The following is a 19782-nucleotide window of genomic DNA, read 5'->3' as shown; positions in this document are numbered from 1 at the left end:
GAAGGGAAATCAGATGTGCTCAGCACCTTTCATATACTGAGCACTTTAATATAATCTTCCCAAAAGTTCCCAGGGAGCTGACATGATGCACCCTACTTCCCAGACGACAAAACTGAGGCTCAGAGAGGTTAAGTATGTGCTTTGTGCTCAGGCTCACACAGCCTGACAGCCTGGCTGGGGGATTCAGCCTCCCTAAGCTCATGTCTTTTTTTAGCCAACAGGTAGACAGTGTTGAATGAAAAAGAGGCTTTGATAGACTGAATGATGCCTCCCTCCACTGTACCCCTACTCCCCCCCGCCAAAGATATCCACATCCTGATCTGTGGAACCTGAGAATATTACCTTAAATGGCAAAAAAAATACTCTGCAGTGGTGATTAAGTTAAAGGATCCTGAGATGGGGAGATTATACTGGGTTGTTCAGGTGGACTATAATCCCAAATGTCCTCAAAAGATGCAGGTGGAGGGAGATTTCAAACAGACAGAAGAGGAGAAGGTGAGGTGACTACAGAGGCAGATATGGGAGTGATGTGGCCACAAGCTGAGAGATGCTGGTGGCCACAAACACTGGAAGAGACAAGGAACAGAGCCTCCCTGCAAGCCTCCGGAGGGAAGGCGGCCCTGCCAACACCGATCTCAGCCCTGTGAAATGAACTTCTCTGCGATAATAATTTCTACAAACTGCCAAGTTTGTGGTAACTTGCTATGGCAGCCACAGGAAGCTGTTACAAGATCTGAGATAGAATTGCAAGGGACAACATTTCAGGGAAAGTGAGAAGGAGAAAGCATACTGAGAAAGTTAGGGGGAACCAGGTGTCTGAGGAACAGGGAGAATTTCACAGAGGGAGTGGCTCCCAGTGGCCTGTCCCCATGAGACTAGAGGCTGTGCACATTGTCCCCACTGTACAGGTCTCCCCCACTCACTCCCACCTTCATGCCCTCTATTCCTGGGCAGTGGCCCCTTGAAGTCCCGAGCTAAGAAAGGTCTTTGCAGCTCCAGAGATCTTGGTCCAAGTTCCGTCCCCTTTCAGAGGTGTCTCCTAGGGCACTGCAGAGGGTTATAAATCACGCCAACCACACAGAGTTTAAGACCAGAGATCATCATTGGTGCCTTGGTGGAGAGTGAGGGAGAGGAGCTAAATGAGGGCAGAATGCGGGAATGTGACTACAATCTCACTGCCCAAAAGCCATTACACAGTCAGTCAAGAGATGGTCAGGATCAATAGAGATCCTTACTTCTTCAGAAGCCAGTGCTTTCCAAACACTACAAAATATCATGACAATAAATGCGGAAGGCATGCCCTTGGGTGGGTGGCTTGATCCACCAGCTGGGACTCGGTGACTGTCCCTGTGCAAATGTCCAGGTGTCTTGGACATGGTTGTTCCTGAGGGGCAGGGGACAGATGTGAGCCTTGCCCTTGAGAAAAGTCCTCCCCACTTACAGGACTGGTGAGGGTTTAAATGAGATAAGGTGTTAGACTCTGGCCCTCAGGCACAGTCACTTCCCTCTCTTCTCTAGTTAGTACTCAGCCCCGTGACTATGTCAGCGAGGCTTCTGCCTGGCTTTGTTCAGTGTGGGTTGCATTTCTGCCGCAAGCTAGCAGGTTGGCCAAGTTTCCTACAGCTCCTGGGCAAAAATGCAAACTCCTCTCCTTGGCCTGAGAGGCCCGGCAGAAGGGCGCTTGGCCAGCCCTGCTCTTCCCCTCACACCTGTCGGCCCCCTTGCTTGCCTCCATCACCCCGTGTTCCTGCCCCTCTGGTCTTGGAATCGGCCAACCCCCGAGATTCTGTGCCTGGTACTCTCTCTGTCTGGAAAGTTCTTCCCAAGACTGGCGCCTTCTCAACCTTCAAGTCGCAGCTCAAATGTCACCTCCTGGAGGCATCTCTCGGGACCACTCCATCTCCAGTGTCCCTAACACCAAAGGCATGTGGTAATGCATCACATTGTCTACTTGTTCCGCCTAGTCTTTCTCTCTGTGGAATTATTTCATCTGTTTATCTCCTCATGGTCTGTTCCCCTCTCCCCATTCCCCCCTACAATGGAACCCTCACAAAGATGCTACTTGTACCTACCATTCTATTCGTAGCACAAAGCTTAAAATGTATCAGGTCCTTGATAAGTATTTGTTGAGTAAAGGGATGGCTGAGGCAAGGGTATGGGGACAGCCTCACAGATGACGGTCAGGGCTGCTGCCACCATGGCTCACATGAGAGGGCAGCCCAAGAAGAAGCACTAAAGAGCAAGGGCACGGATGGAGCTCCTAAGCCAAGCCAGACCCAGGTGTGAGGCTGCGGGAAGCCGGAAGCCAACAGGTGAGAATCTCTTGCAGACAAGATGCACCACAGGATGCGAATTTACAGAAGGGAGCCCCGGGAGACTCCTGAATGGGCAATGGGGTATCGGATGGAAAAAGAGACTTTTAGGTTATTAGATGACCACAGGAGATTTCAGAGAATGGAGCCAGTACAGAGGACTTGGGCCTCGGAGGCGAGATCCTGGAAGATACCTCAGAGATGAAGATACAGCAATGGAACTCCCCCCAAAAGACATGCCTTTTGGCTGGATGCTTTCTCCAAGCAGCCTCACTGGCAGGAGGACTGGGTTTAGCCATATGGTGGGATCCCTCCATCCTTTCGTTAACCGTCCCCTTTTTAGTCCATGGTACAGCAATACCATGTACTCGCCCACCAGACCGTTTAGAAAACCTTGGAGTGAAGCCCAGAGGCATCACAGTGTGCTTGACTGTTTCATAGCCAGAGATTTACACACAGAAAGCTCTCAGGACAGTGCTTGTATTCAGTAAGCTCTATGGAATGTCTACTTGTATTGTTTTTAGAGAAAGTATCCGTTCGTTGGCTCTGAAATGACATTTGCAATATTACACAGAGATAGCGATGTTAATGTGAGTCCAGGTTGCTTCCTGAGGGATGGTGGGCTGGAGAAGAGTCCCTGGACTGACCCAAATGGATTATTCCTCATCAGAGTGGAGGGTGTGACCAGGGCTGCCATGGAAATCCAGAGCCCCGCATGGTTCCAGTCATCAAAACTCTTTCCAAACACCAACCTAGCCTGTGGGCAGAAAGTACTATTCAGCTGTGATCATGGAGACAGATGGAATTTGTACAGAAAAGCAGAAGGTGCACATTTTCTGTAGTAGATCATGTATGTGCATTGGGACAAGTGTGACAGATTTATTTTTTTTAATGGAAAAGATGATGGATAGTTTGCTGGCACTTACTCCTGGGTTCAGCCTTGCATTTGATGAGGAAACTGTGATTCTGACACTTCCAACAACAACAGCTTCAAGCCTCCAGGAACTCAGCTCTAACAGCCAAGGGGTGCTTGATTGGCCAATGTGATTAGTGATGTGGTTTTTCTAGATGTTGGACGCTCCCTTATCTACCCTAGATAGAGAGAAAGCATGGTTGGGCCTTTTAGCTGGTTAGCATTTGTGGGCAGGATTTCAGAATAACTCTTCAGACAAGTTTAACATAACCAATGAAAGTTGTTAGATTCATATTTCAAGAAAGGAGGTGGTAGAAACAGAGATTTTTTTTCCTTTTTTTTGGATTTGCTTAAGAACATTTTTTGCAGGGCAATGCTTAAAGTTGTTTTAAACTTTATTTTTATTGTAAAATAACAGAAACAGAGAATCATAGGACAAATGGAAAGCTTAATGAGTCATTTTAAGGTGAACACCTGTGTAACCATTGCCAGTCCAAGACACAGAACTTTGCCGCCAGTTCCAGAAGCCCCTCAGTATATTCCATTTCAGTCACAGGGAACCATTCTCCTGATTTTTACAGTCACCACTTCATTTTGTTTCTTTATAGCTTTATGTATCCCTCAAATGTGCATCCATAGACATTATAGTTAGTTGTGCTCATTAAAAGAAAAGTTGATATGTCTTTTAAATACAGGTTCCCTTCTATCTCCTTCTTTTAAAAACAATTATTGAGATGTAATTCACATACCATAAAATAAACCGTTCAAAGTGTACAATTCAGAAATGTTTAGTATGTTCACTAAGTTACTTAACTATCACCACTAATTCCAGAATATTGTCATCACACCCAAAAGAAATCTATACCCATTAGCAGTCATTCCTCAGTTCCTCCTCCCCCCTACCCTTGCCAACTGCCAATCTACTTTGTCTCTACTGATGTGTTTATTCTGGATATTTCATAGGAATGAAATCATACAGTATGTGATCTCTAGTGATTAGCTTCTTTCACTTAGCATAGTGTTTTCAAGATTCATCAATTTTGAATGGCATAGATTGTGGTGATGGTTTCATGGGTATATATTTATCTCCAAACTCATCAAATTGCATACATTAAATACAGACAGCTTTTTGTATGTCAGTCCTACCTTAATAAAGTGGTTTAAAAAAAGATTTGTTCATCTTTGGCATATAGCTGTAAGTACTTCGTTCCTTTTCACCACTGTATAATATTCCATTGAATGTGTATACCACATTTTGTACATCCATTCATCAGTCAATGGATATTTGGGTGGTTTCCACTTTGGGGACATTATCAATAATGCAGCTATGAATATTTGTGCACAAGTTTTGGTGTAGACATATATTTACATTTCTCTTGGGTATATACCTGGGAGTGAAATTGCTGAGTCATATGGTAACTCTACAATCGACTCTGAGGAACAGCTGAACTGTTTTCCAAAGTGGCTACACTACGTTATACTCCCGTCAGCACTATATGAAGGTTCCAATTTCTCCATATTTTGTCAACACTTTCTGTTGTCCATCTTTTGGTTATAGCTATCCTTATAGATGTGAAATATGATCTCATTGTAGTTTGATTTGCACTTACCTAATGATTAGTGATGTTGAGCATCTTTTCATGTCCTTAACTGGTTACTTGATAAAGCTTCTTTGGAGAAATGCCTATTCATATCTTTTGTCCATTTTTAAACTGGGTTATTTGTCTTTTATTGTTGAAATGTGAAAGTTCTTTATATAGTCAGGATACTGTTCTCTTATCAGACATATGATAAGCAAATAATTTCTCCCTTTCTGTGAGTTGTCTTTTCACTTTTTAAGTAGAGAAGCATAGAAGCTTTTAATTTTGATGAAGTCTGATTTATCTGTTTTTTTGTTGCTGCTCATGTTTTTGGTACCATATTTATAGATCCATTGCCAAATCCTAAGTCATGTAGATTTTGCACCAATGTTTTCTTCTGAGAGTTTTATATCTTTTGCTCTTATGTTTAGGTCTTAGATCCATTTTGAGTTTACTTTTGTTTATGACAAGAAGTAGGAGTCCAACTTTATTCTTTTGCATGTAGAAACCACTTGTTTTAGCACTATTTGTTGAAAATAACCATCTTTACTCATTGATTTGTCTTGCTACACTTGTAAATCATCCATGAATTTTCTAGTTTCTTAAGATGGAAGGTAAGGTTATTGCATTGAGATCTTTATTTTCTTGTTAATATACATATTTTCAGATATAATTTCCCTTTAAACACTACTTAATTGCAACTGATAAGTTTTGGTATATTGTGTTTTGGTTTTTATTAATCTCAAAGTATTTTCTAATTTTCCTTGTGATTTCTTCTTTGACCCATTGGCTATTTATGGTATTTAACTTCTACATTTGTTAATTCTCCAAATTTTCATCTTTTATTAATTTCTAACTTTATTCTGTTGTTTTCTGAGTACATAATTTGTGTAACTTCAATCTTTTTAAATTTATTAAGTCTTGTGTTATGATCTGGCATATGGTTTATCCAGGAAAATGTTTTATGTGTGCTTGAGAAGTATGTGTATTCTTCTGTTGTTGGATGGTATGCTTTATAAAGTCATTTAAGATTAGTTGATTTATAGTGTTGCTAAAGTCTTTGTTTGTCTTCTTTATAGTTTTTCTATCCATTATTGAAAATGTGGTAATGAAGTCTATATTTTTGTTGAATTGTCCATTTCTCCCTTCATTCTGTTAATTTTCATTTCATGTATTTTGAGACTGTATTGCTTAAGTAATATATATTTATTTTTGATATATATTCTTGGTGCATTGACCCTTTTGTCATCATATGATGTCCTTCATTGTTTCTAGTAGTAATTTTTGTCTTAGATACTATTTTGTGCCCAGTCTCTCTTTTGGTTATTGTTTACATGGTATATTTTTTCCCAAACTTTTACTTTTAGTTTATTTGTGACTTTGAATCTAAAGTATGTCTCTTGTAGATAAATACAGTTGGATCATATATTTTAAAAGATGAATTCTGACAATCTCTGCCTGTTGATTGGAGTGCTTAATCTATTTAGTTTTAATGTAATTACTGGTAAGATAGGATTTACTTTTGCCATTTTTCTGTTTTTTTTTTTTTCTATAGGTCTTATGCCCTTTTTTGTCCCTCTTTTTCTCCATTACTGCCTTCATTTCCATTAAATAGATATTTTCTCTTGTATTGTTTTAATTTCCTTATCATTTCTGTTATTATACTTTTTGGAGTTACATTCTTAGTGGTTTCCCTGGGGATCACAATTAACAATTTATAACAATCTAGTTTGTATTAGTCTCAACTTAATTTCAATAGTGTATAAAATTTTATTCCTGTATAACTCTATTCCTTACCCTCTCCTTTGTGCTGTTATTGTCATATAAATCACACCTTCATGCATTCCATGCCAATAAACACCAATTTATAATTATTGCTTTATACAGTTGTCTTCTAAATCCAACGGGAGGAAAAACATGTTCTAGTCAAAAATCGTTTTCATTATCTTTTATATTTACCTATGTAATCACTTTCACCACTGCTCTTATTTTGCCATGTGGATTTGAGTTTTTGTCTAGTACCTTTTCATTTCAGTCTAAAGAATTTCTTTTAGGATTTCTTGGATGGCAAGTCTCTGCTTCCTGTAAGTTCTCGATTTTTACTTATGAGGGTATTTCTTAATTTTTCTATCAATTTCAAATTTTTGTTGTTGTTGTTGTTAAATACAAAATTCTTGGTTGGCAACCTCTTCCTCTCCCCAGCTACCCAGCATTTTGAATATGTCATATAAGTGCCTTCTGGCCTCCATGATTCTGAGGACAAAGCCATTAATCTTACTGAGGATTCTTTATATGTGATGCTGCTTTCCATATTCTCTTTGTCTATTTTTGACAGCTTGATTAACATGTGTCCAGCTATGGATCTCTTTGAGTTTATTCTACTTGGAGTTCATTGAGCTTCTTAGATGTGTAGAGTCATCTTTTTCATCAAATTTGGAATTTTTTGGCCATTAGTTTTCAAATATTTTTTCTGTCCCTTTTTCTCTCTCCTCTCCTTCTGTGACTTCTATTATGCATATGCTGACAAATGTGATGGCATCCCACAGGTCTCTGAGGCGCTCTGTTTATTTTTCTTCATTAGTTTTTTCTTTCTGTTCCTCAGACTGGATAATCTCAATTGTCTTCAAGTTTACTGTTTTTCCTTCCTGATAAAATCAGTTGTTGAGCTCCCTCCCTCTTTCATTTCAGTTATCATACTTTCCTTTTTGGTTATTTTTCTTATACTTTCTCTTTATTGAAATTATCTGTTTAATGAGATATTATTGCTATATTTTCCTTTAGTTCTTCAGACATGATTTTCCTTAGTAATTTGAACATATTTTAAATAGCTGATATAAAGTTTTTCTCTAGTAAGTCCAACATCTGGGATTCCTTAGGAACAATGACTATTTAACTACTTTTTACCTCTGTTTATGGGCTATATTTTCTTGTTTCTTTGAATGTCTCATACTTTTTCTGTTGAAAACTGGACATTTAAAATAACATAATATGGCACTTCTGGAAATCATATCCCCTCACCCCTGCCAAGGTTTGTTGTTTTTGCCATTTGTTGTTTTTGTTGTTTGCTTATTTACTTTCCTGAACTAATTTTGTAAGTCTGTATTCTTTGTCATGTATGGCCACTGAAGTCTCTGCTCAGTTAATTTAGTGGTGACCTAATGATTAGACAGGGATTTCTTTAAGTGCTTGTAACCAATAATTCTCCCAGTCTTTGCTGGAGGGTTTTGTGTGGTGTGGGAACATGCCTTCAATGCTCAGCCAAGCAGAAGATGCTCTGTCTTAGCCATCACTTCATACTTGCTCAGGGCCTCATGGTCAGTCAGAGGTGAGTGTTTAGGACCTTTCCATTTCTTCCCTTGGCATGTGTACAAGGCTGGGCATGTTCACAGCCCTGTACATGCATGTAGCCTTCTAGACTCTCAGGGATATTTTGGAGATTTTCAAAGGTTACTATAGACATCTTATTTCCCAGCTGCTTCTTTTAAGTTTTTTTTGATTAGTTTGCTGTTTGCCTACCTGTTATTGCTATCTCTAGCAAATACAATGTTAAACAATTGCTGTTGATTGTTTTTGAGAAATGTCCCTAGGGGAAAGACAGTTTGTACTGAGCAAGCTCCGAATCAGGTAAAGTACTAGCAAACATTGCGAGGGGATTTCCAGGGAACTGCCAGACAGGTCAAATAACAATAATTCTCTGAGAATGAGGTTTTGAAAGAACTACAACTATGCTTTGACCTTTACTGTGTCTGTAAGGCTGCTTATTTCATCATTGCCTTTATGGAGGGGAGAGTTTTGGGGAGGTTTTTACTCCGGCATTCTATTCTCATTTCCTCCTTTTCATTCCTCTCTCCTTCCTTCCTTCTTTTTAAAATAATTTATTTGCTGAAAACCCAGGCTGTTTGACTTGTAGAGTTTCCCAAGTTTGGATTTTGCAAGTTCAAAATATTCTTTATCCTCTAAAGTTCAAAACAATGGCAACTGGATACAAAGACCTGATCTGACTTAGGCTTAATCCCTTTGTAAGACTATAGATGGTGTTGTGTTCCTTCTACAGGAGGCACTCAGAATTAAATTAGGAGCAGAAATCTCATTCAACCAAGCCTAAGCCCTCTTACTAAGCTATTAGATAAGAAAAACTCAATATGTTGCTTTGTTGAATATAGAATTTTTCTAATGGATCTAAGACCATCCATAACCATAATAATTTTTGTAGTTTTTCAGTACCATACATTAATTACCTATGAATACTCGGTTAGTGTTGCCCAGTAATAATCACAAAAGCTAATATTTATACAGTGTTTATTTTGTGTTAGGTACTATTCGACCCCCTTTTACATATTGTGCATATTTTTCATTTGTCTCCTCTTGATCCGTAGTAATATTTCTCTAAGTGCTAGTGATGTTGAACATCTTTTTTTCTTTGTCATTTGTATATTCTCTTTGGTGAAGTGCCTGTTCATGCCTTTTGCCCATTTTCTAATTGGATGGTTTATTTTCTAATTGATGAGTTTTGAGAGTTCTTTATAAATACTCTATACATGTATATTTTGTCAGATATGTGGTTTTCAAATATTTTCTCCTAGTATTTAGCGTGTCTTTCCATCTTCTTAACAGCGTCTTTCTTTTTCTTAAATTTTATTTATTTATTTTTATTAATTTGGGGGGGTAATTAGGTTTATTTATTTATGTTTGGAGACAGCACTGGGGACTGAACCCAGGACCTCGTGCATGCTAAGCATGTGCTCTGCCACTTGAACTATATCCTCCCCACAACAGCATCGTTCTAAGAGCAAAAGTTTTTAATTTTGATGAGGTCCAATTTGTCAGTTTTTTTCTTTGTATTTTTGGTGTCAAGTCTAAGAACCTGTTGCCTAGTCCTAGATCCCAAATATCATGTCCTATTTTTTTCTAAAAACTTATAATTTTATGTTCTACATTAATCTGTCATCCATTTTGGGTTAATTTTTGTATAAGGTGCGTTTTTTTCTTGATGGGCCCAGTACTATTTGTTGAAAAGCCCGTCCTTCCTCCATTGAATTACTGCGCTGAAACGATGGCCTTAACTAGCTACACCAGCTTTTCTAGACTTTTAATGTATTTTTCTCTAGTCATAAAGTAACTAGAAAAAAACACATTTCATATATTTTGAGAGTCAGAGATTTCATTTCTTAGTAGTCCATAGGTCTTAAGAAAGGTTTGAAAGAAGTAGGAGGAAGAATAAAGAAAAGAAAGACAAGAGAGGGCCTGTGTTTCAGTTTTGTTTGTTTGTTTTAACTTTTTTTATTGAGTTATAGTCATTTTACAATGTTGTGTCAAATTCCAGCGTAGAGCACAATTTTTCGGTTGTACATGAACATACGTATAGTCATTGTTTTTTTGTTGTGAGTGTATTTCAGTTTTGATTCCATCATTTCTTCTCCTAGGTTCCCTTGGATTGCTTTCCTACCTGTAAATAGGACCAACAGCCCCTCTTCATAGACTCCTTGTGATAAATAGCATCTCACACAGAAAGCTTCTCCCTAGGTCCTGCTGTAGTGCCCTTCTGGCCCCTGGGGGACAGACAGAAGAGCCAGGCTTCCTCTCCTGGGAATCTGTCTCTCTTCCTAAGACTGCAGGAGGCTGGACTTAGAGGCATATGTAGAGAGCAGCTGGTGAGAGGAGAGCCTGGATTAGCATATCGGATGGAAGGTTGAGGGGGGCCATAATGTGCTCCCCACCCCGCCAGCCCCCAATACAGCACACCCGCCCTCCCAGCTCTGGCTCTGGAAAAGATCAGTGACGTAAATGGATTAAGAAAAGCCTGCCTGGCCTCTTCCTGCTGCCACCGCACCTGGAGATTAGTGGGTGGCAGCTTTGTCAGGGGGACAGACATTTAAATGTCAGCTTTAGTTTAAAGGAGCACTTCTAGGAAGAGAGAGGAGAGAAGACCAGCCTTCCTCACCTCCTCCTCCAGCAAATCAGTCCCGTGCTTTCCTGTGAGTCTGCACCTTTTCAAAACACAGCGCTTACTATTCCGTCTAGCGAGTCTCGTCTTTCAGGCAGGTGTTAGTGATCATTAGAGACTGGGCTGGTGCTGGCATCAAATCCAGCTCTGGATGTGGCAGCCGGAGAGGAAAAGACATGAATCATGCATTGGACGCAAAAGAGGTTGTTAACCCACTTTCCCAGACAGAGAGGAGAGCAGGCAAGAGACATTCCCTGGGCAAGGAAGCTCTCTGCAACAGCGCATGCCCAGCTCAGAGGGAGCCATTCTCATGGTTCATTTGTTCATTTATTGACTTAACCCTTAATTGGAAGATTATTTATTTTTTATGTACTTACTCACTGAGAACCAGCCGAGCCCAGCCAGCCCCTACCCCAGTGAGTATTTCTTTAGCTTCTCCCATGTGCCTGGCTCTGTGCCCAGCCCTGGGGTTGCAAGTGATAAAACACGGGGCTGGTGTGCTGCAGAGGGGGCTGGACCATGCCTGGGCTGGCATGGTGACTGCTAGTCCAGACACGCTCCTGAGCATTACAAGGTCTCTGCCACACGCATGTCTTTGCAGGCATGAGCCCGGCCTCTGTGACTCTGGCCAGTGTCCTGCAGGTCCGGGGCGAAGCTCTGTCTGAGGAGGAAATCTGGTCCCTCTTGTCCCTGGCTGCTGAGAGACTGCTGGAAGACCTTCGTGATGGTAAGAGAGTGTGTCTGGGGCAGCTGAGTCACAGAGAGCTGAACGGGAAGCTTCCTAAACAGACATCTCCGGATGCTGCTTCCCAATCTGTCATCAGTCCGAGATGTTAGAACCAGTAGGCAGAGGACACCCACCCACGGAGCTGCTCTGGGAAGGCAGCGCTGTCTCTGGACCCATGGCACAGGGCAGAGTTGGAAGAAAGTCTCTGCTGCCGCCTTGGTATTGCAGCTTTTCCTGGGCATTAAATTGATAACTGGAACAAACACTGAGTGCCCAGACTCAGATGTCAACTCAGAAGTCACACGTGCTTGGGGGCTGCCAGGAGGCGGTGGAGGCTCCCCACGCGGGAGATGGCACACGCGCAGTCAGGGTGAGAGTCCCGACGTGGGGAGCTGAAGGGAGGCTGTGCACCTGCACTTTCAACTGCATCGTCCTCCTGAGTCTTCACTCCCTCCTTCCTGCCTTGGAGGTTCTGATGAACAGCGATAGTATGTCCAGCAGACCAGCTAACTTTGTTCCTGACTTGGTTCTAGAGAACTCAGACTTGTGCGAATTTCCAGGTGGACCTGACCTCTTTTTACCTTTTACCTTGAGATTCTTGGGTCACCTATGAATTTGGATGCAGGGGCTAGTTTCCCAGCCACTGCTGCTGCCACCATTCCTGCCAGCAACATGTCAGGGCTGAATTCCCTCCGCTCCCTGTTTCCTCGGTCCTTGCTCACAGTCTATCCCAGAGAAGGCTCTGCAAGACACCTGCTGGGCACAGTCCCATAGATGGCCCTCCAGACGGTGGCTCTGTCTCTATACCCCCATCACTGCCTTGGTTTCAGATTCCTCGGACTATGTGGTCTGCCCCTGGTCAGCCTTGCTTTCTGCAGCTGGAAGTCTTTCCTTCCAAGACCATATTTCTCACATAGAGGCAGCTCCTTTCAAGGCCCCTGAACTGCTGCAAGGACAGAGTGACGACGAGCAGCCTGATGCATCTCAGGTAAGGCACGTGGTGTCTCTGCAGCACCTCTGGACCTGTCCTCTGGGGAAGACCTGGTCCTAGGTCATCCCCAGCTCAGCCCTGAGGAATGGATTTAAAGAATTTTATTCCTAGGCTTTCTTGCCAGCAACTTATTACCTCTTAGATGAGGCCAAATGAACTTCTCTGAGCCCCAAGTTCTATATCTGTAAAGTGGGGTTAATATGACCTAATCCATCACCTTACTGTAAACATTAAAAAAAAAAAAAAGTGCTGAAAAAACTGTAGGTTCATGGTCTGGGGCATTAGTACCATTGGCAGCATGGAGCCAAAATCCTAAAACAGACGCAACAAGTCCTCAACCGGGATGTATCGCAAGGCACGAGTAAAGATTGATTTAGCTGCAGCAAAGTTCACTGCTGTATTGTTGACATTAGTGATAAACTGGAAACAAGCTGAATGTCTGGTAAGAGCAGACATGAAATAAGACAGCATTAAAATGAAGCTGTAGAAACATATGTAATGACTTGAAAAGAAATGAAACATACGTATGTACAGTGTGATCCTAGTTGTGTACACACACACAGAGTTCTAAAAACATGTCTGCAGTGATTATTCCTGGGTGGCAACATCCGTGGTGATTTTTGTTTTTCCGTAGTTGTGTTTTGCTTTTGAATAGCACAAAGTTCTGGTTAAACATTCTTTTCAATTTTAAAAAGAAGAAATTCTAAGGAAAGAAGGATGTCAGCTAGGCACACAGTACTGGGCAGGGCATGGTGGGCATTTAGAGGTCAGTGAGTTCTGTTCCTTTCCCCTTCACGGGAAAAGTGCAGATCTGGAAAGTCCACTCCTCTCAGGAGGCATCCTGGAACAGGAGCTGCTTTGCCTTTTGGGCTCCGGGAACAGGGCCTCAGTGGCTTACAGGTTTGGTTTGTCTGGACCCGTGTCTGACTGGTTTGTCTTCAAGTTAGATCATGACAGTGAAAGCATGACAGTCACCATTGCAGGGGCCAGGACTCTGTCACCCCACTTGCAATCGCCTCAGCACCCGTTCCTATACTGTCGGGATCCCTGGGGTGAATGCCTGGACTCCTGTGTTGGACGCAGACTTGGGTGCCTCTCAGATTCCCTCTATTTGGGTCTTTTAGATGATGCACCACCCACACCTACACTGTGGACTCGGCTAAGAGGGCACAGCCTGAGCTGCGGGATCTGACTTTCTGAGCAACCGCTAGATGGTCCTGCTGCTGAAACCTGAACATGCGGGGTGGGGGGCGGGCGGGGCGGGGGTGGTGCTAGTTTCCTATTGGGTGACCCTAGACCAATGGGAATGAGAGGTGGGAGGGGACTAAGAAGATAAATTCTCCCTTCTTTCTCTCTTTTCTTTTTTTCTGGGGGAGGGAAGGAAGGAGGAAGGACGAGAAGGTAAGGAAGGAAGAAGGAAGGAAGGAAGGAAGAGGAGAGGAGGGAGGGAGGGTGGGTATTCTTCTGGCGGGAGTGGGAGTGGACTTTCTTCTTTCGTGGGATGGGTCTGTTCGGATTAAGGCGAATGAAGGTTCCTTCCAGGACTCCTTCCATCCTTCCTTCCTTCTCCTTTTCCTTTCTTCTTCTTTCTTTCTTTCTTTATTTCTTGTCTTTCTTTCTTCTTTCTATTTCTTTCTTGTCTTCGTTCTTTCTTTCTTTCTTTCTTTCCTTTTTCGCTCGTTCATTCCTTCCTTCTTTCTTCATGAACTGCTTCAGGATAGGCAAGACTTCCAGGCCTTCTAGAGAAGTTCTGAGTGCAGAGGCCATGTCTGCTCTGCTTCCTGCTGTGCTCTGTGTCTTGGTACAAGGAAGTGACCTACCAGCATGAGGACCCCACACATCACCGCCATCCTTGCCTCACTGTCCCATTTCTCCTCACCCTCATTGCCCTGGACTTGCAGCTCCTATATGAAGTGTCAGCACTTAATCCTTGCTTCAGATTCTGTTTTCTCTGGGACCTGGGCTAAGACAGATCCTGAGTGCTCTTGGGGGTCTTTCTCTGTCCCTCTCAACTTGCATTGGTGAGGAATAGACATCACCTTCCTGACTGCAGCTTGACCTGCAACTGAGTGTCCTGTGAAGGTCTAGTCACTCCTTGCTCAGAGCATCCTGGAGCTGAGCCTAGCTGGGGAACATCCTCCTTCCTCTGCTGTGGTCCTCCATGGAGAGGAGTGAGGGCTCTCAGAGTTCCAAGGCTAAAGGAGGAGCCTGAGTTAAGAACCAGAGAGGTGTGTTGTGTTACTGAGATTTGGGGCCAGGAAGATGAGGGTGAGTTTGAGCTGAGAGAGGGTCAGTGTGGTCAGGGACTGAGTCCTGAATGAACCAAACAGCAATTTTTGTTGGTGGCTTAATTCTCTAGGTGTGGCATATGGGAGTGTGGCTTAAGGAGCAGAAACCAATGACCTTGAGCCCTATTTGTTAGGCCAGGAAGCAGAGTCACCTGACCATTCTGTCTTACAGCATCCCTGCCACTCAGTTCTGTTAGTTGCTGTTCTCCATTCATCCCAGGCTCCTCTCTTCATCCAGTTTGGCTCGGGTCCTGGGGGAGGTGGAGTGGGCAATCAGGACAGTGGTCTCAGGACAGGCTGCACTCAGAATCCTCCCACAGCCCTGATTAGGAGGATATACCTTGACTCCTCTCCTCAGGCCAACATTCAGCTCTAACCAGCACAGAGATGTTTGCCCCACTGCTTGGAGTGTTAGTCCCAGGTGCAGGTGGAAGGTATGGGCAGGTCTCTAAATCCAAGTCACTCATGCCACCATCATCAGCCCATCCCATGCTCGTGGCAGACATTATTAATCGATCATGATGTTCCTTCCTACTGAGCCAGGAGTTGCCTTCTTACCACCCTTCTCCTGGCAACAACTACCAGTGGGCAGGACTTGGGATTTGGGATGAAACCTGTTGTCATTGTGACCTTAGGCCTTGCCTTAGGGCAGTTTAAGATAGAGTCTTTGGAATCCAGGTAGGTTCCCAGGTGTGAATGAGGCCTCTGGCAATGCTCAGGCAGCCCTTCTCAGGATCCATTCTCAGAAATGAAAGTGCAGTTGGTGAACTTCCCTGCAGATGTCTAGTCACATTTATCAGAAGAGTGGTTGGCTGGTTGAGGGGCACAATTTCGGACAAAGAAGAGAACTAATTGGCATATGTGACACTGGACACATGCCCCTGACCTAAGATGTAAAAACCAAAACCCTACCCACCTGTGTTAAAGTCAGTCGATTGCTCAAGTAAACCATGTGTTTCTACATACCATGTTTTGTGAATTCAACATCTCCTTTTCAAAGTTCCTGGAGTCATTTCATGAAAAGAGAGATCTTAATGGAAATGTGCCTTTTCAGTTAAAATAGAAGCATAATAATAATAATAATAATAATAATAATAATAATAATAATAATAATAATAATGATAATAATAATAACATTTATGGAGGACTTCAGAGGTGACAGAGACATGGCCCTGGGGCCTGGGTTCAAGTTTAGGCTTTAGGTTTTATTTGGGCAAGTTCCTTAACTTGTCTTTGCTTTAGTCTCCTCCTCTGTGAAATGGCGACAATTTTAAATACCGAGGATTTGTGGTGAAGACTAAATGAGTTAATATAAGTAAAAGACTTGGAGCATAGCTTGGTCTGTTATAAGGGCTTTCTGTCCAATAAAAACAAAACAATAATAGTAATTATTATTACCATCTACAGGTACTTTTTACTCATTTTAAAGATGAGGCTCAAAGAAGTCAGATATACTCTTCCATTACACACCATGTTGCTTTCTGACAACATATGATGCTTTTTAATCAGGCTGAACCAGTGTGCCATGTACAGATGGCTATGGCTACTAGAAACAGAAACCTTAAAATACAGCAGCTGGAACCACAGATATAGTTATTATTTACTTAACAAGAAGTCTAGAGATTGGTCAGGGATTTAGTAAATATCATCAAGGATCCAGGCTGTATATTTCCATTCTACCCTCCTTAGCTGTTGCCCTTCTTGTCCTTACGCTTGTTGCCTCATGGTCACAAGATGGCTGCCATGATTCCATACATCACATCAGTGTTCAAGACAGAAAGAAAGGTGGAAAGGATGGGACCAGCCAATGTGCTCCTGTTAACAGTAAAGAACAAACTTTCTCAGAAGCCCCCTAACAGACTTACTTCACATCTTTCACAAAAATTGAATGTCACAGCCACTGAGGCTTTCAGCCTCTAGAGTAGGATGCAGCAAAGGTTAAGGGAGTTGCAGGTGCTTGTTGGGCTAGCCAGCCAACAGTGTCTGCCACACGTGGAAATTAATTATATGTTGTTTACAGGACCACAGAATAACAGGTGACAAATCTAATCATGTGCCTTTTCTCTTGGGCAGATGCATGTCTATTCTTTAGGAATGACCCTCTACTGGTCAGCAGGGTTTCATGTTCCACCAAATCAGGTTTGTAAAGAAGATAATCAAAGTCTTGCTAGGTCATGTCTTTGGATTTATTTAGCATTTTGTTGTTGTTGTTTGTTTGTTTGTTTCTCTCTCCAGGGCAGGCACCACATCTGTTGAGCTATGTGCCATCACTCTGTCCTCCTAGGTTCTAGGAAGGCATTGACAGTTGATTAAAAACCTGGTCTCACTGAATCCAGAAACAATCTCAGACTCCTACTCAACGTGGCATGCTGGGCAGCCACAATTTGGGATTGGCAAACGTGATAAGACTTGTTTGCCACTCCAGCCTTGAAGAAGTAGGAAGCTAGAGGATTTTATAGATACTGAAGATACCAATTTATTAAAAAAAAAAGACTATAAAGCATCCCATCCTGAAGTGAGATACATCCATGAAAAAATCTTCTGTGCTCAATCAATTTGGGAAAATGTTCCCTACAATATCTTCTTCTTGAAGATTTTTCAGAGCAGTTTGTGAGTGACCGAGAAGGCTTAAATCACAGAAACTTTTAAACTTTATCATAGCACTTTACAAAACTTTTGACTGCAGAGTGCATATGTGTGTTTGTGTGTGTGTGTGTAAATTTTCATCTGACATCATAAGAATTCAGTACAAACTAGTGTAACAAGAACACATCCTGGAGAACTCTGCTCAGCCTGTTTGCCTCCTTTCTTTACTCCCTCCACCCCTCCCTCCCTTCCTTCCTTCCTTCTTTTCCTTCCTTCCTTCCTTCCTCCCTCCCTCCCTTCCTTCCATCTCACTTTTGCCCTCTCCAATTCAACATCCAGGCACTTCTGGTGCTCTTTCTTAAGAGAAACCTACTCATGTCCCTTTTCTGTGGAATCTTTCACTGCTCCCCACTCCCCATGGGCTTACATTCCACTTCTCAGCAGAGCATACCTGGAGTCCAGGATCGGTTCCTACCTGTGGCCCTGGTTCCTCTCTGGTACTCAGCCATAATCAGGACTGGCTTCGTGGGCATGTGGCCTGCATAATAGCACAGGGCCCTGCACTTGGAAGGGCCCCACACTTGATTTAATGCTCTGCTGTCACTGTCTTGAAATTCTTAACAATTTTGAACTACATTGTCCTTTTGCCCTGGGCCCCGGTCCTGCCCACATCCTCCATCCTTCCAGACATATGCCAGCCTTTGCCTACGCTGGTCCCTCTGTCTGTGGCTCACTCCTCCACTTTTCTCCTGGTCAACCCCAGTGTGCTTTTTGAGATTCAGTTCAAATTCTTTCCCCATCTCCCTTCTTCCTCCCCAGGCTGAGTTGGTCCCCTTCCTCTGTGTTATTGCCATGTCTTGTACGTCCTGAGACCAAAGCCCTTATCAGCCTGTACTGCCCTTGTCTCTTTAAGTGACTGTCTTTCTTATCACATGGTGCACCTCTTGAAGGCAGGGACTGTCTCCCACCTTCTGTCTCAAGTAACTGTGCAGTCCCAGGTCCGTAAGAGGCACTCTGATGTGCAGGACTCAGTAACCTGGTTACACGTGAAGATAGGCACTCGTAACTGATGCTGCAGGACAAGGAATGGTGGTGCAGCTTTCAGCTGGAAAGTGACTTGCAGTGTGGGTGAGTGCGAGAAAATGCCTGATTGTGAGTCCGAACTTGAGACCTTCCCCGTGTAAATGGTGGCCATTTAAACTCAGGAGGGAAGTGTTTAATAAAACACCTAATTTTTCTTCTGCTTAATGTGTACATGTGACATAAAGTTCAACCAATGATGACTGACTGACCTTATGCTGAACGCTGGAGATTCCAAAGTGAAAAAGCCACAGTCCTTGTGCTCCTGGAGCTCCCATTCTAGGGTAAAGGTCCAGTGAGACCCACCTAAATCATTTGAGAAAATGACAAGCTGCCCAGATGCTCGTGAGTTAAAAGCTGCTCTCCCATTTGCTCTGGGTGCTTGGCATAGGTGGAAATCCATTTTGTCAAGCATCTATCTTTTGTAGACATTCCAAGCACATGGTCAGAGTCACTGCCAGGCACTGAAGGGCATTCCAGATGAGAAAGCAGCAGACTACACACAGCTGATGCAGAGATCATTGCTCAGCATTTTGTGGCCTCAGTGATGTCTCTGGTGCCCCTCCCAAAACTCCCCAGAAGGAGTGGCCACCTGTCTAGTTAATGAGAACATCTGTTCCCAGTCGTCCCCACTGCACACCTGACAAGGCGGTGGACTCAGCGGCCGCCCCTCTGCTCTCCAGCCCCTGCAGCTCTGTGAGCCCCTGCACTCCATTCTGCTGACCATGTGCGAAGACCAGCCCCGCAGGCGGCTGTCCCTGCCGTCCATCCTGGAAGCTTGTCGGGTTCACTGGGAAGAAGTGACTGTCTACCCAGCCTCTGCCAATCTCCACATCAGACAGCTGGTTGGCATGGTTCTGGGCACCATCTCCCAGGTCAGTGTAGATCTGCACTTTCCAACCCGGGAGCCACCAGCCGCATGTGGCTGTTGAAATTCAAATTTGCCAAGTTTGAAAGGAGGTCAAAGAAAATGTGCAATTCCTTAGCCACACCAACCACATTTCAAGTGTTCAGTAGCCACTTGTCGCTGGTGAGGACCATACTGGACAGGGCAGACCTAGAATTTTTTTTATGTGTTGGGTTTGGTTTGCTGTTTTGTTGAGAATTTTTGCATCTATGTTCATCAAAGATATTGGCCTGTTATTTTCTTCTTTGTTTGCGTCTTTGTCTGGTTTTGATATCAGGCTGATGGTGGCTTCATAGAATTGGTTTGGGAGTGTTCCCTCCTCTTCAGTCTTTCGGAAGAGTTTGAGAAGGATCAGTGTGAGTTCTTCTTTGTATGTTTAGTAGAATTCCCCAGTAACGCCATCTGGTCCTGGACTTTTGTTTGCAAGGAGTTGTTTGTTTGTTTGTTTATTACT

The 19782-nt window shown here is 43.1% G+C and overlaps 1 protein-coding gene across 1 annotated transcript in view; it reads left to right on the top strand.

The window, feature by feature from the left end:
- The window catches only part of FRMPD2 (FERM and PDZ domain containing 2), a 114953-nt gene that overhangs the window by 22657 nt on the left and 72514 nt on the right, over positions 1 to 19782 (top strand). The window contains exons 2-5 of the mRNA XM_014567719.2: positions 11351 to 11476; positions 12307 to 12464; positions 16829 to 16894; positions 19105 to 19296. Of these exons, the coding sequence (XP_014423205.2) occupies positions 11351 to 11476; positions 12307 to 12464; positions 16829 to 16894; positions 19105 to 19296 (542 nt within the window). The remainder of the gene's footprint in view (positions 1 to 11350; positions 11477 to 12306; positions 12465 to 16828; positions 16895 to 19104; positions 19297 to 19782) is intronic.

Source organism: Camelus ferus, chromosome 11, assembly GCF_009834535.1.
Source record: "Camelus ferus isolate YT-003-E chromosome 11, BCGSAC_Cfer_1.0, whole genome shotgun sequence".
Lineage (NCBI taxonomy): Eukaryota > Metazoa > Chordata > Mammalia > Artiodactyla > Camelidae > Camelus > Camelus ferus.
The sequence above is the reverse complement of the archived record's forward strand: the minus strand, read 5'-3'. Positions and strand labels throughout refer to the sequence as shown.